General features: G+C 38.9%; 1 protein-coding gene across 1 annotated transcript in view; it reads right to left on the bottom strand.

Annotated features, from left to right (window-relative positions):
• SLC38A4 (solute carrier family 38 member 4) overlaps window positions 1–22,751 on the bottom strand; it is a 31,549-nt gene extending 8,798 nt beyond the window's left edge. The window contains exons 1-12 of the mRNA XM_052639694.1: window positions 22,633–22,751; window positions 17,492–17,582; window positions 16,870–16,985; window positions 13,950–14,023; window positions 13,196–13,288; window positions 6,675–6,756; window positions 6,506–6,588; window positions 6,356–6,414; window positions 5,216–5,491; window positions 5,005–5,084; window positions 3,817–3,917; window positions 1,524–1,648 (exon numbers count right to left, since the gene is read on the bottom strand). Of these exons, the coding sequence (XP_052495654.1) occupies window positions 1,524–1,648; window positions 3,817–3,917; window positions 5,005–5,084; window positions 5,216–5,491; window positions 6,356–6,414; window positions 6,506–6,588; window positions 6,675–6,756; window positions 13,196–13,288; window positions 13,950–14,023; window positions 16,870–16,985; window positions 17,492–17,582; window positions 22,633–22,751 (1,299 nt within the window). The remainder of the gene's footprint in view (window positions 1–1,523; window positions 1,649–3,816; window positions 3,918–5,004; window positions 5,085–5,215; window positions 5,492–6,355; window positions 6,415–6,505; window positions 6,589–6,674; window positions 6,757–13,195; window positions 13,289–13,949; window positions 14,024–16,869; window positions 16,986–17,491; window positions 17,583–22,632) is intronic.
• Window positions 22,752–23,089: the final 338 nt, after the last annotated feature.

Below are 23,089 nucleotides of genomic sequence, written 5' to 3'. Positions count from 1 at the left end.
TATACCTACAATGGGGCTGATTTTAGGCTAAAGCTGTGTGCATGACATTTGAAATACTTTCAGATAAATGAGAGACAAGACATTATTTAAAAGTAAACTCTTAGCTGCCGTTGTAATAAAGCTCTGATTTCATGCACTCATGAAGAAGGAATGTGCCAACAAATATTTCAGTGCACAAGCTGCATTTAAAGTGACCGCAGTATCATTATATGACTAGCCCTCATCTGTTTGGCCCTGTATGGAACATTCTGTACAGGACAGTACTGACTACTGTGCTGCTAATTTTCCCCCTAAAATGAATGGTAAATTCAGTGTTTATGAAAGGAGGGAGAGTTGGCAGGAAAGTGCAGACTTGTGTTTCTCCATAGGTAGTGGTTTTAACTTGTAATTCAAGTCTCCACAACCAGCCCTGCTCTATGATCTTGTAACAACTGACCTCAGTGATAAATGCCACGAAGGGACTGTCCCAATATCAGTCCGGCAGGAGGGTATGTATCAGTCTTAGAAGCATTAAAGAGATATATGATGGATAACATGACTACTTTTTTAAAGGAAATTTGGTTGTAGTGTGTCATTTACTTAACATGAATCTCCTTCTCATTCACCTTTAAGAATCTGATTAAATAGGGTGACTTTTGAATGTTAAGGTAGCATAATAGCACTAGGAGGCAAAAAAATGAAATATCTACAGAACTGTGGTAAAACTGCAATATAATCTGAAAGTGAATGTGGTTTTGGCTTTCAAACTTCAAAAGTTGTATGAATTACTACTCATTTCTACTAATCTATAAGAGAGAAGCTCAAGATCTGCTTTTTTTAATTTTAGTTTAAAAATAAATTTCAATCTCAATAAAACCATAAAACAAATAAATACATAGAAATAAATTTGGTGATTTTTTTTTCCCTACATTTGAAAAGTACTTCAGTTCAGTTCAGTTCAGTCACTCATTCATGTCCGACTCTTTGCAACCCCATGAATTGCAGCATGCCAGGCCTCCCTGTCCATCACCAACTCCCGGAGTTCACACAAACTCACGTTCATCGAGTCGGTGATGCCATCCAGCCATCTCATCCTCTGTCGTCCCCTTCTCCTCCTGCCCCCAACCTCTCCCAGCATCAGAGTCTTTTTCAATGAGTCAACTCTTCACAGGAGGTGGCCAAAGTATTGGAGTTTCAGCTTAGCCTTTAAAAAATACTTGTTCTATGGAATTCCCTGGCAGTCCAATGATTGGGTTTCTGTGCTTTCACTGCCAGGGATATGGGCTTGATTCCTGGTCGATGAACTAAAATCTGCCAAGCTGGGTGGCTTGGCCAAAACATTTTTTAACTTTTAATAAGCAAATAAATAATAAAAACTAAAAATACTTGCTGTATCTACATAGTACATAGTCAGTAGGTTCAAAAGGCTATATAAAATATAATGTTCTCAGGAATTGCATTTTAATTGAATCCACATCAAGTCAGAGTATATGTACTAATCTATATAGTCAAGCAGGATTCTTTTATCAAACCCAGGTACTTACAGGGAATAGCACTATGGGCACAGTTAGTGTTACTGCCACAAGGACAGCCAGGCGCACCATGAGGAGAGGGGTGTCAAATGTGTACACTTTGCTGTAAGCATGAAGCAATTCATCTTCAACTTCTCCTGCAAAGAGGAAGTGGAGAATGAGTCCACTGGTGTAGTCAGATTGGCACTGCTAACCTATGACAACGTTTTATAGGAAGAACACAGTATAGTAGGAAGAACCCAGATCTGAGAATCCAGACACCTCTGCTTTTATCCTGTCTCACCTTATTAGTTGTGTGTGTGTGCTAAGTCACTTCAGTCGTGTCCAACTCTGTGTTGCTATGGACTGTAGCCCACCAGGCTCCTCTGTCCTTGGGATTCTCCAGGCAAGAATACTGGAGTGGGTTGCCATGCCCTTCTTCAGGGGATCTTCCCAACCCAGGGATCGAACCTGCCTCTGCTGCGTCTCCAGCACTGCAGGCGAATTCTTTACTGCTGAGCCACCTTGTGTGATCTTTGTTCAAATGAACAAAGGGTCCTGAAGCTTGTAAAGTTGCAGATTTAATATAAAATTGTTAAGGCTCTTCTCTGGGTCACTGACATTGTGATAACTCTGCTTTACAGAAGCATCACAAAACAGGACAGGCTGAGGTCCTCTGGTTGAAAGGGATGAAAGGACTAAGCTTTATCAGACTGTCACTCACATCTTGCCATCTCCTTCCACTCCCGCCTACCTAGTGAGGCCTGACACAGCTTCTCCAAACCCAGTATGGAAACCCTAGGACAAATGATCTCTAACACTTTTTCAAGCTCAACAGTTATGACCCCATCATGACTCTGATAGACATATTCTTGGACTTTGTCAACTTTATGTTTGTCTCACTGAGTTGAGACTCATTAGACTAAGTAACTGCAAGGAAATCAAACCAGTCAATCCTAAAGGAAATCAGTCCTGAATCGTCATTGGAAAGACTGATGCTGAAGCTGAAACTCCAATACTTTGGCCACCTGATGCAAAGAACTGACTCATCGGAAAAGACCCTGATGCTGGGAATGAATGAAGGCAGGAAGAGAAGAGGATGACAGAGGATGAGGTGGCTGGATGGCATCACCAACTCGATGGACATGAATTTGAGCAAGCTCTGGTAGTTGGTGATGGACAGGGAAGCCTGGTGTGCTGCAGTCCATAGGGTCACAAAGAGTCGACACCACTGAGCAACTAAACTAAACTGAGACTAAGTAACAATGCAAAGATGAAGTAATGCCCTAAGATTAAGATGCTGCCCTTCTGGAAAACACAGTTCATTCAGGATTCCAGGCACACATGATAAGGAAATACTTATAGAATCAGATGCACTCTGATTTTCCCACTCCTTACCTCAAAACCAAAGGAGGATAAAAATACTATCAATGACATTGTCCTGACTTTCATTAATTTACAACCAGCAGAGTTTATGCCCAATCTAAACCACAGCTTGGTTAAAAACCAAATATTAGTCAAAAAGAAAAAAACCCAAGTAAATGGTGCCCTCTCCAGCCTCTTCCTCCCCAACTTGTCTTGCAATCAATTTAATTTACTGAGTCAGTCAGAAAAAAATACAAAACTATAGAGAGTTTTATTTTAAAAATATGTGTAAGTTGATAACATTGATTAATATTAATGTTTGATTCCCTGAGATTCATCTCTAGGGCCATGCTTCAGGGAAGAGAAGAACAATCCTGCTCCTTTTGTGTCCACAGAGGAAATATTTTCAGCATAATCTAATGTGACCAGAATCACTTTGTTTTTTGATAGTATGTCCCCAGATTGAAAGGAATACTGTCATGTCCTGTTCACTTAGAAACCAGTCACTATAATAGAAAAGAATGAAATTAGCCAGAAAATTTGTCTAATGCTCCAGGCCTCCAGATCTGACTTGACTGGTAAACAAGAAGCAGGTTCTAACTCAAGGACTTTGTACTTTTTCTGCCATTTTCTTGTTAATTAGTTATTCTACCAAAAGAGCTTTACAACATATAGCTGAAATATCCTTTATCCCTTAAGAAAAGGAATTATGATTGAGAGTTTTTTTTTTTAATATGAGGGAATTCACAAATTATTGTAAACTGTTAGGAAATCTAATTCAATTTTTCTTAAGTCTTTTTCTTAGGTCAAACGAAGAGGCTAAAACAGCATGCTAATTGAGTATGTGCATCTACAGATCATGCTGTTTATTGAGAGTAATTAAAAGAATTATACCTGCCAGGTTAATGATCTGTCCAACTAGGATTTGCACAAAGAGAATGACTTTGACAGAGTGACCTACCATAAAAGGTTAGATAACCAAAGAGGGCAGCAAGCAGATACATGATGAGCATCCCTGTGATGGAGACATTCGACACTGTTTGCATCTTCCTCCGGGACCGACTAAAAAAGATAAAGGACACTGAGCTTTGATTTTCTGAACTGATGAAAATACTACTTTTTTGCAATTTAAAAGCTAAGAAAATAATATATGTCTGTGTTGTTCATTATAAAACCACATTTTTAGTGCAGAAACATCACTTATTTAAATTTGCCTTCAAGAATTATGGAGGATTTGCTTCCATTTTTCTTAAATGCTACCTCTTCAGTTTTAGAAATAACTATTTTCCTAGAAAAGGATCAGCTTATTTTATGTTGATAAGTATGCTTATCTATTGCATGTTTGAGAGTGTAATTGACACGAGGGTCAAACTGGTTTCTAATGCAGAAAACCTTCATACTTCACAGTGAGATAGATTTGAGGGCAAGAATCCACAAGAATCAACAAAATACTCCTTCTAGGAGTCCAGACTACCTGAAAGCTTGATATTTTTACCTGGACAGCTTCTGGAAACCATTCTGGAGGCACCTGGCTGCTTAAACCATCATCAGGCCTCTAGGGTAATTGCTATCACTTCTCTTTCAGCTAAGATCAAGTGTAGATGAACTGCTACATAGGACTTTCCAAGTAAATCAAATGGAAGTGCTCTAAAAGTTTTTCAAGAAGTATATCTGAATATATGGGGCAAGTTATTGTTGTTTAGTGAGAACTGAGTATTGAAGTCTGGGTAAAGAAGATGAGAATTATTATATGACACCCTCCCCTCAAGGTAAAAGAAGCTGCTTAGCCAGGCCACCCTAACCATAATTTTTGGTCTGCACGGGTGTGGGTCATTTCCAGCTCAGGTGACATCTTCTTCCCACCAATTTCAAATTCCAATTCCACATGCCTGCCAAAATCCTTGCAGACATGGGCTCCTCCTCCCCCTGGACCCCTCACCTGGATCATTAGGATGAAGGAGTAGGAGAAAAGAAAGTAGTGAAGGGGCTGATTCATACCTTTGTGGTTAAAGCACGTTACTGATGAGTGGTTACAGCATAAAATTTCTGTAAAGACAAAGCTCTAAACTATGCTTCTGTATAAAGCACCTTTCAACATATGAGCACATTTTCAAAGCAAGTTTAAATGTTAAAATGATGGCTGCCTTACTCTTTAAGTTCACTGTAGATAGGAAGGACCTCAGGGTGGCATACAAAAGCAAATGCTAGGATGGGAATTGCATAGGCCGTCTGAAAAACAAAGATAACACCTCATATTTAGCATTCCAACACAGAGGGCTACCTCAGGCCATCTCAGCTTCTGAAATAAAAACTCAGAGACTCCATTGCTAGACCCTTAGAGGCCTCTGGCTCTCACATACCCTGGAGTTGAAGACAAAGTATTTGGGCTGACACTTGTCATCACTGTGTGCTTCAAACTCCACTCCACTGCCATGAAGAGAGCCCTTGGCCTGGTTCTCATCAAGTCCTGCAGCATTCTGGTGGGTGTAATCCATCATGAAGTTCACACCACTACTCTCAGAGTTGTTGAGTAACATCACCACATGCACTGGAACTGTATTGTTGAATGTCAGATTCCCAACACTGTGATCCAGAATAGGCAGAGGACAGGGTATTTGGAATTTCTTGTAAATCACCTAGACCAGATCATTAACAACAACAACAACAAAGAGTTAGCCCTTTGAGGAAAACAATGAAACAAAAATCCATATGGTTGGTTTATGGGGTAGATATGAGGGAACTCTGCTGAAGATTCCTCTTAGACTAATGGATGATGGAGACTCCCCGTAGCCTCTCTTCAAAGGAAGGAGTCGGAGCGATGATTGGCAACAAGACAGTATTTTGTGTGAATCTATCCTAAGCTTCATGCATACTCTTCCATGAGAAAGATGATCATTTTCTTGCTGCATTTCATCTCTTTCATTTCTTCAAACTAATGAAAATAGTTATCAGAAACTCTTCCTTCCTCCTTTGCCTCTTGGGAGAAATGCTACATAAATGTTGGCATTCATGATATTAACTGAAATTCCTCCTTTTAGAGGAGAATGGGATAGGGTGGGAAAGGATTTCTTTCTTTAATTCCCCTGTGGTCACCTTCTATTCATGGGTTGAATGAGTAAGAGAAAATGGCTGATTCATGCAAATAAGGATAATTCTAGAGTCTATTCATTTATTTTCTGGGTCTCTTCACTTCTTCTTCCTCCACCTTTTTAAACACTGAGTTATTGTCACATTCCTGCTGAAGTGTTCCTTTTGTCCAACTATAACATCTAGTTTGCCTAGAACATACTATTAGCAATGGTCTTGACATTCTAACTCAACTATATTTAAACTCATGACTATTCTTCTCTCATTCCAAATGAGAATACAAGAAAATTGCTTGTGATGCAAGAACTATTTCATGCTAATGATGTGCTTGAACAAAAATTAGGACACCATTTCAGGCGCTGAAAGCATCACATGCCTACCAAGTTACAAGGGTCATGTCAAAAATCACTTACCACACTGACAAAAAACACCATGCAAGTAAGAGAAAATCCACTGGTATAACCAAGGTAACCTAGGAGTTAGGAAAGAAGGTGAATATGGCATCTACAATCAGCTTACCTCTTAGAATATGAAATGAAAATCAAAATGGAAAATGACTTTACCTAAATTTTTAAGTAGAGAAAGTGGAAGAATTATTCCAACAGACACAAATATGACGAGGTAGTTGCCGTTGAGATACCATTCTCTAGAAAAGAAAGACCAGAATATTAGGATCAGAAAAGACCAAGTAGGATGAGTCTATTGATGTTACAGAGAAAACAGAAGACATACCCAGTATTTTCTTCAAGTCCCATGAATGCTCTGATTACTTCAGGTAGTTCATATTTAATGATAAAGAGGTAGCTTGACATGGCTAAAATGGAAAACGTGACAGCTTAGTAGTGTTCATGGCACCAGCGTCACAGGCAAGTTGTGAGAAGTCCAGGCATTGGGGACATCCCAGCTTCTCAGTAATTCCCAAACCGAAAGAGAAGCCACCCACTGTGTATTCTGTATGCCTTCCAAGCTCTTCTTATAAATGGATATTGGGCCCTTTGGCTTTTCCCGATGGACGTTTGCCGACAGTGTCAATGCTGATGCTGTGTTAAATCCAGCTCAGATTTTCAGTGAGGCTGCAGTTTTGAAGCTTTCCTGCTAGCAGTCATCATGGCCTTACATACGTGCCTGTTTGTATCTAAAACTCAGGCAGAGGTTTGACAACCAAAGGTGTCAACCACAAGGGGGTGGGGGGGTGGAATTGCAAGGTGGAGTTGGGTAGAGTACGTGTCAGTCTGCCCTTAGTAGGTGGACACCAGTTTAGTCCTTTGTGATCTCCAAGAGGGGCACACAATCTCAGACTGCTGATTCTCCACACTGGAGTCATATTAGATTGATAAGGAAGAAAAGTACAAGGGAGGATAGCTTCTCTAACCTTGATCAATGAAGTGTTTTTCTGTATCCTTTGTCCAAACAAGAAATCATAACAAAGTGGCAAAATTTCTTGAGCATCTCTGTAAGTGATGCACGTGTGATCATGTACTCTTCTCAAAATTTGACCTATAAAAACGTGCAAACCCTCTCTCTGGAAAAACATTTATATAGACATGCACAATAAGATACAGTTTGGGAGATTTATGCAACATCCCTTTCCAAAGTCCATCCACTCAGTGCAGAATAATACTAATTTGTTATTTCACACATGGTCAAAAGGTTCAACTGAAAATCACACTGACAAGTTTCACATTGCAAGGTTTAAGTGTGCGCTACATCCTTCTAGTGAATTTTTGCTAACAGACATTTCAAGCAGCGATCCAAATTGCAAATTGAACTATTAATAGTTTAAAATATTTCCTTAACCTCAAATAAAAGCAATAATAGTGATACAGTTCCCCACATGGTTTAGCTTTGCACGTGGCCAGCTGAAAAGCCATGTGAAAGAGGAAGATGCATTTTATTGTCTTCATTCCACAGCTGAGGATATAATGATTACGAGAGCTTAAACGACATGTCCAGTATCACACAGCTTGAAAAATGACAGACCACATCCAAAATATAAGCTCCCTAATTTCAGGCCAGTGTTTCTTCTCTATTGTGAAATGAAATGATTTTTACATTATCTGATATGTCTTCTGTAAACATGACTTGGTTAATCTTTACAAAGACCTTGGCTAAAGCTAAATCTTACAGAGGGTAAACAGAGGAGATATTTCTGATTAACTAGTTCAGTGAGGTACCATCAATTTTAGAGCTGTTAATTGCTGACTTTCAGTGATGTCACCACTGTTAATGTGTTTGGTCTTCAAAAATTCAGAATGATCCAGACCTGTCTGGATAATGTCAACATTATTCTCCTAATGTTGAAACATCCATGGTCAGTGTTAATTTTTCAGGGGATTGAGAGAATTAAACATTCTAAATGTGGAATTGCTAAATACAAAAATACAAGTGATTTCTTTTAGGCCACAATAACCATTAATCACATAGGGTAACCAAAGTGAGAGATTTTCAGGAATGCTGTATGAAATTTCATCTTACTCCTTTAAAGCCATATTGTGTGTGTGTGGTGGGGCTTGATTGAGAGACCATGCCATAGTTCATTGCATTGTTTAGAAGCATAATAGTAGCTATACTTGGAACAATAGACAATGCTGTTGCCACTCAGCCTATTGGGATCAGGGCTAAGTATGTGTATGTCCAGTTAGTTCTATGGGCCAAATAAGTATATTAGATTACCCGCAAAGGACTCCTATGAAATCCTTAAATTTAAATCTCCTACTATGAAATGCTTGATATTTAAATTGGACCTGTTCAGTTGCTAAGCCATGCCCAAGCTTTTGTGACCCAGTGGACTGCAGCACACCAAGCTTCCCTGTCCTTCACTATCTACCGGAGTTTGCTCATACTCATGTCCATTGAGTCAGTGATGCCATCCAATCATCTCATCCTCTGTTGCCCCCTTCTTCTCCTGCCCTCAATCTTTCCCAGCATCAGGATGTTTACCAATGAGTCACACCAGGTGGCCAAAGTATTGGAGCTTCAGCTTTAGCATCAGTCCTTCCAATGAATATTGATTTCCTTTAGAATAGATTGATTAAATCTCAATAAGGCTGAAAATTTGAACCAAATGTAAAGCAATTTATTTGGTGGAGGCTGGGGGACTTATATGCTTGGGGCTCAATGCCAGTAAAAAGAATGAAACAATTACTGCCAAATTCTACCTGGGATTGTACTCATACTATATAAAAATATGACAGACATAAATACAAATCATTATGATAAGACTGGCTTTTATTTATCTTCTTACTAACTATCCATTACTGGAGCAGCTATAGTTAGATAAAGGTTTTTAAAGACATAGCTGCATTTTAGAAATCCCAGATAATTCCAGTGATTTTATTAATCAGAAAGAATGGCCTCCTTGCATGGTCTCTATACAAGTTCATCAATAGCAGCATTGTTGGCAACAGTAAAAAACTGGAAACATTCCAAAACTGTTCATGAAGTGATTCAGTAAATCAATCACTGTGCATTTGTACAATGGAAAATTCAAAAACCATTATAAAGAGTAACATCAAAAACATTCAAGGCATATTATTAAATAAAAAGCAAGCTGTAAATCAGTGTTATAAGATGATCTTATTTTAACAGTAACACTACATTTGTTAAATTTGACAGAGAGGAAAACCTGAAGTGGTTTTTTCTAAGGGTGATTTACACAAACATTTCTTTGTAATCTGTATATTCATGTCATGTTTCAGTTTTTCACAATTAGCATGTATTTGTCTTATAATTATAAAAATCCCATTTAAGAACAACCAGAAAACTGGGGAGGAATTATGCACTGAACCTGTATTATTATGACCGTGTGAGAAGGAACTACTACTCTCATTTACATAGATGGAAAAAATGGACGCAGATTTGTAAAGTGACTTTCCCAAGGTCATCGATAGTCACAGAAACAAGCTCAAATTCAGGTCCGTCAGGATCCAAAAGTCTATTCTCTACTCAAAGATTTAAAAACCTCTTGAGATTGTTAGATAGCATCATCGACTCAATGGACATGAGTTTTAGCAAACTCTGGGAGATAATGAAGGACAGAAAAGCCTGGCATGCTGCAGTCTATGGGATCAAAAAGAGTTGGACATGACTGAGTGATTGAACAGCAACAACATACCAGTTCTATACAAACAAGGTTAGAGGAGCCCAGAGGTGCTAGTACCTAATAGCTTAGAGAATGATGGATCATGGGAACAGTCAAACAGGGAGAACCAGAGAATGCATGTGTGGTAAGGCTGGAGGATGGAAAAGTAGGGGAGGTGAATGTACTTAGTTATGACACAGAACACATAAGGAACAGATGATAGATGGGTAGGGAGAGAGAGAGACAGATCGGTAGGGGGGTTTTTCAGGAAAGGTAGGCAAAGGAAAGACGGTTAAGACCTTTATATGTCAGAATAAAGAGTTTAAATTTTATCTTGAAAATAATGAGGGCATGCTGAAGAATTTTATGCATGTGAGAAGCCAGGGTAGATCTGGATTTGAGAAAGTTAATTTGGAGGATGAATTACAAATAGAAGAGGGGAAGCTCAAGACAGAAAGATCAGTTAGATGGCTACTGCAACAATCTGAAGTGTGGTGGTAAGACTAGAAGGAGAAAGATTCAAGAGATAAACAAGGGAAAGAATGGTTCAGTTCAGTTCAGTACAGTTCAGTCGCTCAGTTGTATCCGACTTTTTGTGACCCCATGGAGAGCAGCACGCCAAGCTTCTCTGTCCAACACCAACTCCCAGAGCTTACTCAAACTCATGTCCATTGAGTCAATGATGCCATCCAACCATCTCATCCTCTGTTATCCCCTTCTCCTCCTGCCTTCAATCTTTTCCAACATAACGGTCTTTTCTAATGAGTCAGCTCTTCATATCAGGTGGCCAAAGTATTGGAGTTTCAGCTTTAGCATCAGTCCTTCCAATGAATATTCAGGACTGATTTCCTTCAGGACTGACTGGTTTGATCCCCTGGCAGTACAAGGGATTCTCAAGAGTCTTCTCCAACACCATACTTCAAAAGCATCAGTTCTTCAGTGCTCAGATTTCTTTATAGTCTAACACTCACATCCATACATAACTACTAAAGAAAACATAGCTTTGACTAGACAGACCTTTGTTGGCAAAGTAATGTCTCTGCTTTTTAATATGCTGTCTAGGTTGGTCATAGCTTTTCTTCCAAGAAGCAAGCATCTTTTAATTTCATGGCTGCAGTCACCATCTGCAGTGATTTTGGAGCCCCCCAAAAAAGTCCCTCACTGTTTCCATTGTTTTCTCATCTATTTCCCATGAAGTGATGGGACCGGATGCCATGATCTTAGTTTTCTGAATGTTGACCTTTAAGTCAGCTTTTTCACTTTTCTCTTTCGCTTTCATCAAGAGGCTCTTTAGTTCTTCGCTTTCTGCCATAAGGGTGGTGTCATCTGGATATCTGAGGTTATTGATATTCCTCCTGGCAATCTTGATACCAGCTTGTGCTTCATCCAGCCCAGCATTTCACATGATGTGCTCTGTATATAAGTTAAATAAGCAGGGTGACAATGTACAGCCTTGATGTACTCCTTTCTTGATTTGGAACCAGTCTGTTGTTCCAGGTCCAGTTCTAAATGTTGCTTCTTGACCTGCGTGCAGATTTCTCAGGAGGCAGGTCAGGTGGTCTAGTATTCCCATCTCTTTCAGAATTTTCCACAGTTTGTTGTGATCCACACAGTCAAAGGCTTTGGCATAGTCAATAAAGCAGAAGTAGATATTTCTCTGGAACTCTCTTGCTTTTTCAATGAGCCAACGGATGTTGGCAATTTGATCTCTGGTTCCTCTGCCTTTTCTAAATCCAGTTTGTACATCTGGAAGTTCATGGTTCACATACTTTTGAAGCCTGGCTTGGAGAATTTTGAGCATTACTTTGCTAGCATGTGAGATGAGTGCAGTTGTGTGGTAGTTTGAGCATTCTTTGGCATTGCCTTTCTTTGGGATTGGAATGAAAACTGACCTTCTCCAGTCTTGTGGCCACTGCTGAGTTTTCCAAATTTGCTGGCAAACTGAGTGCAGCACTTTCTCAGCATCTTCTTTTAGGATTTGAAATAGCTCCACTGGAATTCCATTTCCTCCACTAACTTTGTTTGCTTGGCTCTAGGTGAATGATCATACCATCGTAATTTTCTGGGTCGTGAAGATCTTTTTTTGTACAGTTCTTCTGTGTATTCTTGCCACCTCTTCTTAACATCTTCTGCTTCTGTTAGGTCCATACCATTTATGACCTTTATTGTGCCCATCTTTGCATGAAATGTTCCCTTGATATCTCTAATTTTCTTGAAGAGAACTTTAGTCTTTCCCATTTTATTATTTTCCTCTATTTCTTTGTATTGATTACTGAGGAAGCCTTTCTTATCTCTCCGTGCTATTCTTTGGAACTCTGCATTCAAATGGGTATATTTTCCCTTTTCTCCTTTGCCTTTCCTTTCTCTTCTTTTCTTAAGAGCTGGTATTTAATTGAATGGTCAGGGTTGGGGAGAGAGGGAAATGTTCAGGCTGATCCCCAGATTTCTGGCTTAAGAAACTGGATGCCGCTGGTATTGTTTGTTCACTAAGATGAAAGAACAGAAGGATGGAATAACCAGTTTGGGGACTGGGTAGGAGGTGGGGAAGCAAGTGCCACTATGTGATGATATAGTCTGGATCATGCAAGAGGACTTAGCCACAGGACATCAGAAACATGGATTAAAATGTCTTTAGAAGGTCAAAGACATGAGAGGACCAGTGAAGTTGGTGGGCAAGTATAATCTGGAACATGATTAAAAATATATGCTTCTAAGCTCTCTCTGGGAACGATCATTCAGTAGGAATTATAAGAATCTGTTTTACAATGCTTTTGATGCCTCACCAGATTTTTACCTTAGCACAGCTTCTATGAACACTACCCAGTGGGCTGACTGCACAAGATGTATCTCAATGACCCCCAAATTTACCACGTGCCTCAGATACTGAATTTTTCCTTTTGTGAAATATGCTCAATCATATATATTTATACATATTTGAAATAAAGAAAAATTTTATTCTTTGGGTTTATATAGTATTTCACTTCAATATAGATATCGCTGTTTTGGGTTACAGAGAGATAGCAAATCTGTTTAGAAAACTTTACTTATTAAATTTAAAAATGATAAAGCAGGTATTTCTATTTAAATTCTTGTTCATTACCATTAAATTTTCTTATTTCTTGAACCTCCTTTAGAAAGTTTAAATGGTTTGTTGAAACCTAGAACCTCCTACCTCCAATGTTCTGCATTGTAATGGAAATGAAAGCTCCGATTTTCCCAGGCCATCCAAATGCCTTTTCACCTAGTTTTTCATAAATTAAAGACCCTATAATCAGAAATGAAAAGAACCTTGTTAAGACACTGCTTTAGTGATGAAGATATTTCTATAATATAATTCTGCACTGGAGCCTCAAACATGTAAATAAACGGCATATAGAAATCACAGATCTCAGGTTCAGTCCCTGGGTTAGGAAGCTCCCTGGAGAAGGAAATAGTAAACTGCTCCAGTATTTTTGCCTGGAAAATTCCATGGACAGAGAAGCCTAGTGGGCTATAGTTCATGAGGTCACAAAGAGTCAGACACAACTGAGCGCGAGCCCCTAAATGACCTAAGTGACCACCTATAGAAATCATAAAACCCAAATATGCAATCTCAAAAGCCATTACAAAATATGGTGAATGTTCTCCAAACAAGGAGTGATGGCTTCATTCATCTTGGCCCCATGCAGCAAGTCAGAACTGTTATTTCCATCATCCACCAAAAGTATTTTTCTCTATTTGGCTTGAACCTGAGCAGGCTGACTTTCACTTTCACTTGATTTTTCACTTGCCTAGATAACTAAAAACATGGAGAGGCCATGTGATTGGGATTAGAAGAAAATTAAATGTAAAATTGACTAACACCATCTTATAGGTATGGAGCTAGAGACTGAAATGCCTTTAACCAGAATCAAAATGGCATGTCTGGTGTCTAAGGTGTAGCATACCTCCTTCTTTGGCAGTCTTTAATAAAAGATGAACTGAATAAAGAGAGAGGACTGCCACGGCAAGCAGCATGATTCTGTGAAGGGAATAGAAAGGAGACAATAAGATTTCTGTAAAAAATGAGACATAATAATACATGATGTTACAATACCTTATTACACTGGTCTTTTCAATCATTAACTTTCCAAGAGTATGTGGATTTGGGGAAGCTGAAACATTCTTTTTCAGAATGTCACAAATACTCTTTAATGCTTCAGAACTGGATTGGCTTTATTTTATGGGCCAAAACGTACTACTGGAAGTCCCTAACACACCTTTTTTAGTGTGTTACTACTACCAGTAGTAGAATCTAGTTTAAAATTTAGATGCTAAAGGTACAGCAAAATTAGCAAATACTATATCTACTTACTCAGTATAAGGGGCATATGCATATGTATATCATATTTGCATGATATTCTCATGAATATTTATAATTGAAGGGCTATTCAATGACCTGACTAAACATCCATCTAAAATCTAGAAACAGAGACGCCAAAGCAAACTCTGAGTTCCATTACTACTGTCTGCGCATTATACGAGAGTGAACAGAGGTGTGAACCAGAGGTCTGGCAAACACCAGTATAATAGAAGAAACAGAAAAAGGTAAGTCCAGGCTGCAGGGAAACCTTTGCTGTACTCAGAAAAGAATCGTTTCTGGTTCAGGGCCCTCCACATGTCCACAGGCATATGTGGTTTCTTTATGTATTCAGTGATCAGTGCTTTCCAAAAATAAGAACTGAACAGCAAAAAGAGAGTGTAGATAGAAGCAATTATATAATAAATTAAGGAATAATAGTCATCTTTACCTGAAACTGAAAAAAAAATCTTATTCTTTGTCTGTTTCCTATGATGAGAGCACACTAAACATTCTCCCCACAACTGATCTAATTCTTTGGTAATTCCTAGGGAAGTTAAGTTTGCAAACATAGATTTAGACAATGAGGTACAAATGTCCTAACAATTCTAGCTCTATTGTGCTCTTATTTATCACAAAATGTGTTCACCAGAACTGTCTAATCCATGTCTTATTCATATGTTATTCCATACAGCTTATGAATTGAGCTGTTTTTAAGAATTATGCAATTCAGATTATATAATTTTATTCCCTGGAAAAATAATGATAATACTCTATATTCTAAACATACACTTGCTTTGGCAGAAAATGCTAAAAGTAAACACCAATGAAATCCTGTGTCACTTGTTGGGAATTAAGGGAGATTGCTGAATCCATTTTGGGCTACTTGGATACACAAAACACATCTCATGATCTCTAACGATTTAATTGCTTTGGCCAAATTAATCTGTTAAATGTTTACAGGCCTAAAATGAGGCTTTCAGTCTTAAAAGTGGAATATTCTCCTCTCATGAAGATGATCTGGGGCTCTAGAATTGGAGAAAGTATCTCTTACTTCTATTCATCAGTGATCTATGAAAATTTCCTTATTAATTTTAATGGTATGTGTAATTAGTACAGAGAAGGCAGTCTGTTTGTTTCAAAGACAGAGTTTATTACAAAAGTATACAACTACATATATGACTAAACCTCTAGGCATGAAGAATCTGAGAATTTTTTTAAACTACTTTATTTCAAACATGGCTTAGAAAGGTAAAGTTGACATAAAAACCCATTCAGCTAAAAACTATAATCTAACAGTTCAATCAAAGCACTGACACAATATCAGTATTTATAGTCCAGCCTGATCCTTAGCCCTCAAATAGCTATGTGGTTACCTAATCATATGTGATATTTGGAACATAAATAGCATATATTTATAATATAAATGTTACATTCTTAGACAGTTATTTAAGACTCCAACATTGCACTAGGGATTGTGATCTACATTCACACTGATGCCTGACTAACTTTATTCTTGTGAAGTATTTCACTGCTGCCAACTGTGTCTTTGAAAATATCAGGCTGCACGTAATGCACAAATGTCTGTGGCTGTCTGTCACAAAGTGGCCTCCACCCTCCAGGTCGGCTCTGTGATGCTGCTGCCACCAGGCAGCATTTGACCAAGTTAGGATAAAGCGCGTTGGTTTAGGAAGAAACTTCGGCCACTCTGCAAAAATTCCCCAAGCCAAGCATTGTTACTAGGTCTTGGGGATACAGACATGAGGTGAAAAAAACAGAACTGAGCCATCTCCAAAGGCTTAATTAACACTTTGGAGATGATAGTCTAGCCAGGGAGAGAGCCATCAAACAAATGAATCAGACAACTGCACTAAAATACTAACACTGTGGAAGGCATAACTGAGGTGTGGCTGAGCTGAGTTATGGGGAGTTAACTAGATGTGGAGGAAAGGGAAGAAGGTTCCAAGATCATGTGCAAAGGCCCTGTGGTAAGAACGAATGGCACCTTCAAGGGATGGGGAGCAGACACTGTGCCCATTGTATCTGGCATATAGAGCACCAGATGATGGGACTTGAGATGGGCTCGAGGCACACAGGACCCTGCAGGTCCGGTTTGGGAAGGGATGTTTTTCCTGAGTGTGATAAAGTCAGATTTGCTACTGGAAAAGATCTTTTAAACTATTAAACACCAAATTACTTTACGATGAATAACTTTGGACAGACAGGGCTGTTCTAGCACTTTGGGGAAAGGGGGCTCAAACATATAAACTTTCTGCCATTTGAATAGAGATGGCTGGTTGAACAAGTACCAAGATTAGACTGCTCTGATTATTTCTCATTGCTGTTTTGTTTCAAAAAGAGAGAGAATATGCTAATACTTTCTCAGATGATTCTTATTCACAAAGATCAAATTTTGTTAATTGAAAGAGCACAAGGTATGCACAGGCTTTAAACTGAGTAATCATTTTTTCACCTCATGTCTGTATCCCCAAGACCTAGTAATCAAATAGATAAGTCCAGGCACTTACATGAAAAGTATGATCCCTGTGTTGGCCATGGCATAGGACAGGCCCAGGATTCCACTGCCCATGATGGCATTACTCAGGTTGAATGAAGACATTCCAAAGGAGGTGGTCCCAGGATGCTTGAAGAAAATGGGATGCATGATAAACAAACACCTACCAAAGGATGAACCTTTTTTGGATTATTCTTATCCTATATCATCTTTTTTGGAAGAGACTACCACCAAAAATTGAAGATTAAAGTAAAATCACAGCAAATAAAACCATGACTCAACTTCAGTAAAAGCATGTAATTCTCAGTGGAATGTGGTACTTGATTTCAGCAGAGGTCTCAGTAAAAAATAAAAAGTGCAGGTTGAGTAATAGAAAGAAGGGAAAGCATGTACGACTGCAGATCACATTTGAGTTAGAATGATTTCTCCAAAAAACAAATAAATTTCATAAATGATTTATGCAGCCATATGGCGAACAGGAAAAACAAGCCCTTATTCCAGTAAGGGCCTGAATAAACAGAGAATGTGCTGATCAAGGCTTGGAAAATTTCAGTCACATTGCTTTCCTGCAGAGACCCAGGTAGATCAGACATCCTCAAGTCCTGTTTACTGCCGGAAAGCAGAGAATCACTTACATGTTCATCGTCATAATCTGCCAACTTCTTTTTCCCCAAAAATCCATTTGTCAGGAATTTCTGACTTTCAGCATCTTCATTAGTAAACTCACTAAACATACACACAAAGGAAAAGAAGACAGTAAAAACAGCTAGTAAATGCTCTGATTTATATTTATGTTTCAGGTGATCTAAGTCACTGAATCAGGGGAGGAAAAACAAGACACTTAAAGCTTTTATTTTCCTCTTCTCCTCTTCATACTAGTGTTCCTTCCAGACAAAAGGACTGAGCCCTATTTATGAGTATACTTTGGGAGGGAGGGAGAAAGGTCTGAAGGAAGAAAATATTTTTTGGTTGAAATCTTTTTAAAGCCACATTTTTTCTCCCACATTGACTATGCAAAAAATAGAATAATTAGAGCTAATTTTTGCCATTTCAAGCTCTCCCAAAGAAAGGGAACAGAGCAGTGACTGCGTTTTCTCAACTGTTCATACACCATGACCACAGGATCTTATTAATTCAAAAAGTATTTATTAAGTGATTTGGCACTGTGATCTCATCTCTCTTGGTGCTCAAATGTCCTCATAAGGGAAACTTCCATGTCTGATATGAAGCAACTGTGGCTCAGAAGAGTAAGACAACATGTCCAGCCCCACCAGACCCCAAGTCTAGGGTCTCCTACAGCTCCATGCAACCCTAGACAGAGCCTTTAGCTGGCATTTTCCTCTTTTTTGATTCCATATTTAATATGCATATCTCTTGCTGAAAAGGAGTTCAATGGTAGCTCTGTGCTATGTTTAGTTGTGTGCAAGAATGTGTATTTTAATTACTCTGAAAGTGTACTTGGTTGTTTTAGACAATTAATGAATGAAACTAAGAAAACCTTTTAAAGAAACCCAATGAGTCAGCAGAAGAGTTGAGAGGGCTGTAAGATGCAGGATTAAAGAGCAGGACTTTGAGACATCACTATCCACACAGATCAGGGCTTCCCTGGCGGCTCCGTCAGTAAAGAATCTGCCTGCAACGCAGGAGGTGTGTGTTCAACTCCTGGGTCAGGAAGATCCCCTGGAAAAGGGCATGGCAACTTCACTGTTCTTGTCGGGAGAATCCCAAGGACTGAGGAGACTGGCGGGCTATAGTCCATAGGGCCGCAAAGAGTCAGACACGACTGAAGAGACCATGCAGCACAAATCCACTAAGCACAGGGGTAGTGGTCTACTTGGTACAGGCTGGAAGCTGCACATCCCATGGCAGCACTGGTTGGCAGCTGAAGCTGTATGCCGGAGATATGAAGGATGTGAGGGTATGAAGATTTGAGGATACGAAGCTAGTACCAGTCACGTTTCTGAACGTTTGACTAATGAGTTCAGCTGCCACCACTGCATTTTGAAACTGGAAAATGTCACATAGGCCTTCGATGATAGGAAATGCTCAAATATGCATGCTTTTTTAAAAGTGCTTCGTTATTAGATAAATTGCAACTTTAAGGCATTTCTTGCGTGAGAGAGTAAGATAAAATAATTGGAGTTTTTTTAAAGTAACCCTTAGAAATAAAAAAGGTAAAATAATTATTATAGATCTGTGCAAATTATCTCCTAGAAGTTAAGCCTGAAAATATCTTATGAGAAAGAGGGACAAAGAGGCTACTTTTTGAGAACAGAGAACAATATAAAGTGCGGATAGAACTAGACAGATCCCGAAGACAAAGTTTCATACGCTTTTCTAAAACCCAGGAAGTGGCTTTTCTTGAACCACATGGTGTACAAGTTAGGAATATTTCCTGTCATTTTTCTCCTATCTCTTGAAGGAAGAATAATGCCCTCAGCGGCTGTCTTTCTCCATCTCTGCACTCCTTCCTCCCTTTTGTGCTTTATTTTAATAGTCTGTAGTTAATATACTTGCTATGTGGAGACTGGTACATAATGTTCATAGTTGAAAACAGAAAAGATAAGATGAAACAGAGCCCCAAATGGGCCTAATGATAATAAAAATAAAGGTGTCATCTAGATTTAAACTCTGGAATATACAACATTCTCTTTTTAACCTTAATCAATAAGCTAGAATCCTTTAGCCCATGAGTAATTTTAAAGTTTTAAATGTAAAAGTAAATAGACTTTCTCTTTTGAGACATTTGCATGTTCTTATTTTGGCATGAGATGAATTGTAGTCATAAAACATGTTAAGATTGTATAAAATATATGAGAAATGTCCCCAGCATCTTCAGTGATTTAATATCAAGCCCAGCATATATTGAAAACATAAGTATAATGATTCCAAATGAATGCATTATGTTGAATTTCCCCAAAATTTATATTTAAGAGATCAAACCAAATATAAACAAACCCATCTTTTAAAAATGATCATAAAATTGCAAAATAATGACCCACTAGAGTCAGGACTTACAAGCTAAGTCCTTGTAAGTGTTCCAGAACACACTGCCTGAAGCTGACAAAAGCATTCTTGCTCTTTTCGCGTCAGCTTTCAGAGGACCAAATCTAATGACTCTGTAGGACTCTTCTTGGGACCCTGTCCCCTTCAGCTCTGCCACTTCCACAGAGCTCATATCTGTATGCACCTTTCTCAGAAACAAAAGAGCCCTTGGATTTGATCAATTTCCTGAGTAATGAAGTGGAGTGGAGAAAATAAGAGTTCACTGAGTATCATCTATCTCAAAGACACTCATTTAATCCTCAGCAAAGTAGGTGTTGGTTTGCCATTTTGCATTTTCCACTGAAGCTCAAAGAAGATGAATGTCTTCTCCAAAGTCAGATGACTCCTCTGCTGATTCCAAAGCCCTGGTTCTACCATGTTGTGACTCCTCAAGAGTAAGTCAGAAAGAGAAAGACAAATATTGTATATGAACATACATATATATGGAATCTGGGCTTCCCATGTGGTACTAGTGGTAAAGAACCCGCCTCCCAATGCAGGAGACACAGGAGACCTGAGTTTGATCTCTGGGTCAAGAGGATCCCCTGGAGGAGGGCACAGCAACCCACTCCAGTATTCCTGCCTAGAGAATCCCACGAACAGAGGAGCCTGGTGGGTTATAGTCCATAGGGTCACAAAGAGGCAGACACGACTGAAGTGACTTAGTATGCACGCACATATGTAATTTAGAAAGATAATACTGATGAGCCTACTTGTTAGACAGCAAAGGAGACACGGACATAAAGAGCAGAGTTTTGGACACAGTACGGGAAGGAGAGTGTGAGATGAATGGAGAGAGTATCACTGAAACCTATATGTTACCATATATAAAATAGATGGCCAGTGGGGATTTGCTGTGTGACACAGGGAACCCAAGCGGGTGTTCTGCGACAACCCAGAGGGATGGGACGGGGAGGGAGGTGGGAAGGGTTTCAAGAGGAAGGGGACATATGTATACCCAGGGCTGATTCATATTGATGTATGGCAGAAACAACCATGATATTGTAAAATACCTTCTAATTAAAAATTTTAAAATATATTATGCTGAAAAAATAAAAAAGGAGTCACCCAACCCACGAAGAGTCATGTTGACATCTCCACGGCCTCTCTTATCCAACAATGCTAACGTTTACTGGGCTGGCCTCCTGGAGGAAGAAGAGTACTTCCTCCTGACACCCTTCCTGGGTGTTGTGAATGCAATAAGATGTCCTGATTTGAGGATAATATTCTCTACTCCAGACCTAGATTTAATAAAAAGTTCACTTCTGTATATCTTAAATCATGAATAATTTGTGTTATATAGTATTTTGTAAGAAGTTACTAAACTTATCAGTAACAGTTGTGCAGCTACTCTGTTCCAGGCAGTGCCATTAACCTGGTGTAGTGGCATCACAAACATCTGGGTAGGGAGAAGGTGCACAAAGTAGGTGATCACTTCTAACTGGGGGATGGCTTCATAGGAGACCTGATATTGAGCTGAGTCTTGAAGAGAGAGTGCAGCCAGTAGAGAAAAAGGGGGAAGGTGAGTGGGTAATACTTAAATCAGGGCATTCCAGGCAGACAGAGCAGAGTGAATGCAGGAACACGAGTTTTGAGTGGCTCAACAAGGCTAGAAAACAGCACATAAACAGGGCAAGGGATTAAGAGGAGAGCTAGGTGAGGGCTGGATCATGAAAGGCTTCATATGCCAAGCAATGTGTAGTATAATCTTTCTCTCATAGCTACTGAGGAAGCACTCAAAGGGTTTACCTTAGGATAGGACATGAGTCAATTTGAAATTGTAAAAGATTACTTTTGCAAGGAATATGGAGGGCTAGTTGGAAGTGAGTAAATAGTAAGATGGGGACTAATCACGGCTGTTCTAGTGGATGAGTGACAGATGATGAGGGACAAAAGCAAGATGGCAATAGAATGGATATAGACAAGTGGGCGGATTTGAAACATTAATGAGGTAGAAGCAACTGGATATAGTTAAACATTGTACATGCAGTTCGGCAGAAGGGATGAGTCAAAGTTGATACCAAAGGCCCTTTGATTGAGTTGCTAAACGATGCTGATGGCTTTCACCGAGATGAAATTGCTAGAAGAAGGGAAAATTTTGAAGAGGATGACAAGAGTTCAATGTTAGACATCACAAGTGTAACTTAATCAAGGAGGCAATTCAGACGCATGAGTCATCCAGTAGAGATGTATAGTAAACAGTTGGATATGATGATCCGAAATTCAGTTGAGAAGTTTAACAGGCTGAAATATGGCATATGTTCAGTGGGTGAAGCCATGACGGTTGTGAATAAACTTGCTCAAAGGACATTTTTAGCCAGAGAAGAATCTCAGCAGAACTCTGGAGATGTAGAAACACTTAACAGAGCAGTCAGAAAAGGAACCTGAGAGAATAACCCAAAAGGTAAGAGAAGTGGTATGTTAATTATAATTTAAATTATTATATATTATTAATAGGAACAAGAACACTGTGACTGCAATTTTAAAGTAATCATACAAAGGACTACACTTGATCTTAGCCAAAAGCCCAAGAAGCGATTATACAAAGGAGTGACATACCATAATGATATAACAATGTGTACTTCAGGATCAGAGAGTTGATGTGTTAACATCAACATCATTGTTATCTCTCAAATAGGTAATAAATTCAGTTCTCCCCAACGAAAGTTTTGTTTTCCATGTCCACAAGCCTCTCGTTTTCCCATGGAGCCCCATCATTTTAACCCCATACCTGCTCATTGCTGCCTTTTCTAAATTCCCCATCCCGGTGTAGCTGTCTTGAATACTCTCTCCACTGATGCTCTCATCATCAGGCTCGATGTTGACATTGCTCAGCTCCATGGGGTCCATTTGAGCTGTCAGTGCTTTCTTGTCCACACACAAGCTCCTTCAGTGTAAACAAGATACTGTACCTTCAGCTTGAGGCTCTTCTACTTGGTGTTATGTTCAGAACACTCTGTTCTGCAAACAGAACACAAGATAAGTCATTATATATTTCTTTAAATTAGATAAATACATCCAAACTACCTACTTGTGTATGTTCTCTGTAAAAACATGAAAAGTAAATAAATTCCTGAAAAATTCACAAAGTATGTCTCCAAAGTTTCCATTACCCAATACCCAAAAAAAAAAAAAGAAAGAAAGAAAATGAAAGAGAAAAAGAAAAATTCTTAGTAAATTGCCAAATT

This window comes from Budorcas taxicolor, chromosome 5, assembly GCF_023091745.1.
Source record: "Budorcas taxicolor isolate Tak-1 chromosome 5, Takin1.1, whole genome shotgun sequence".
Lineage (NCBI taxonomy): Eukaryota > Metazoa > Chordata > Mammalia > Artiodactyla > Bovidae > Budorcas > Budorcas taxicolor.
This window is presented reverse-complemented; position numbering and strand designations above follow the sequence as displayed.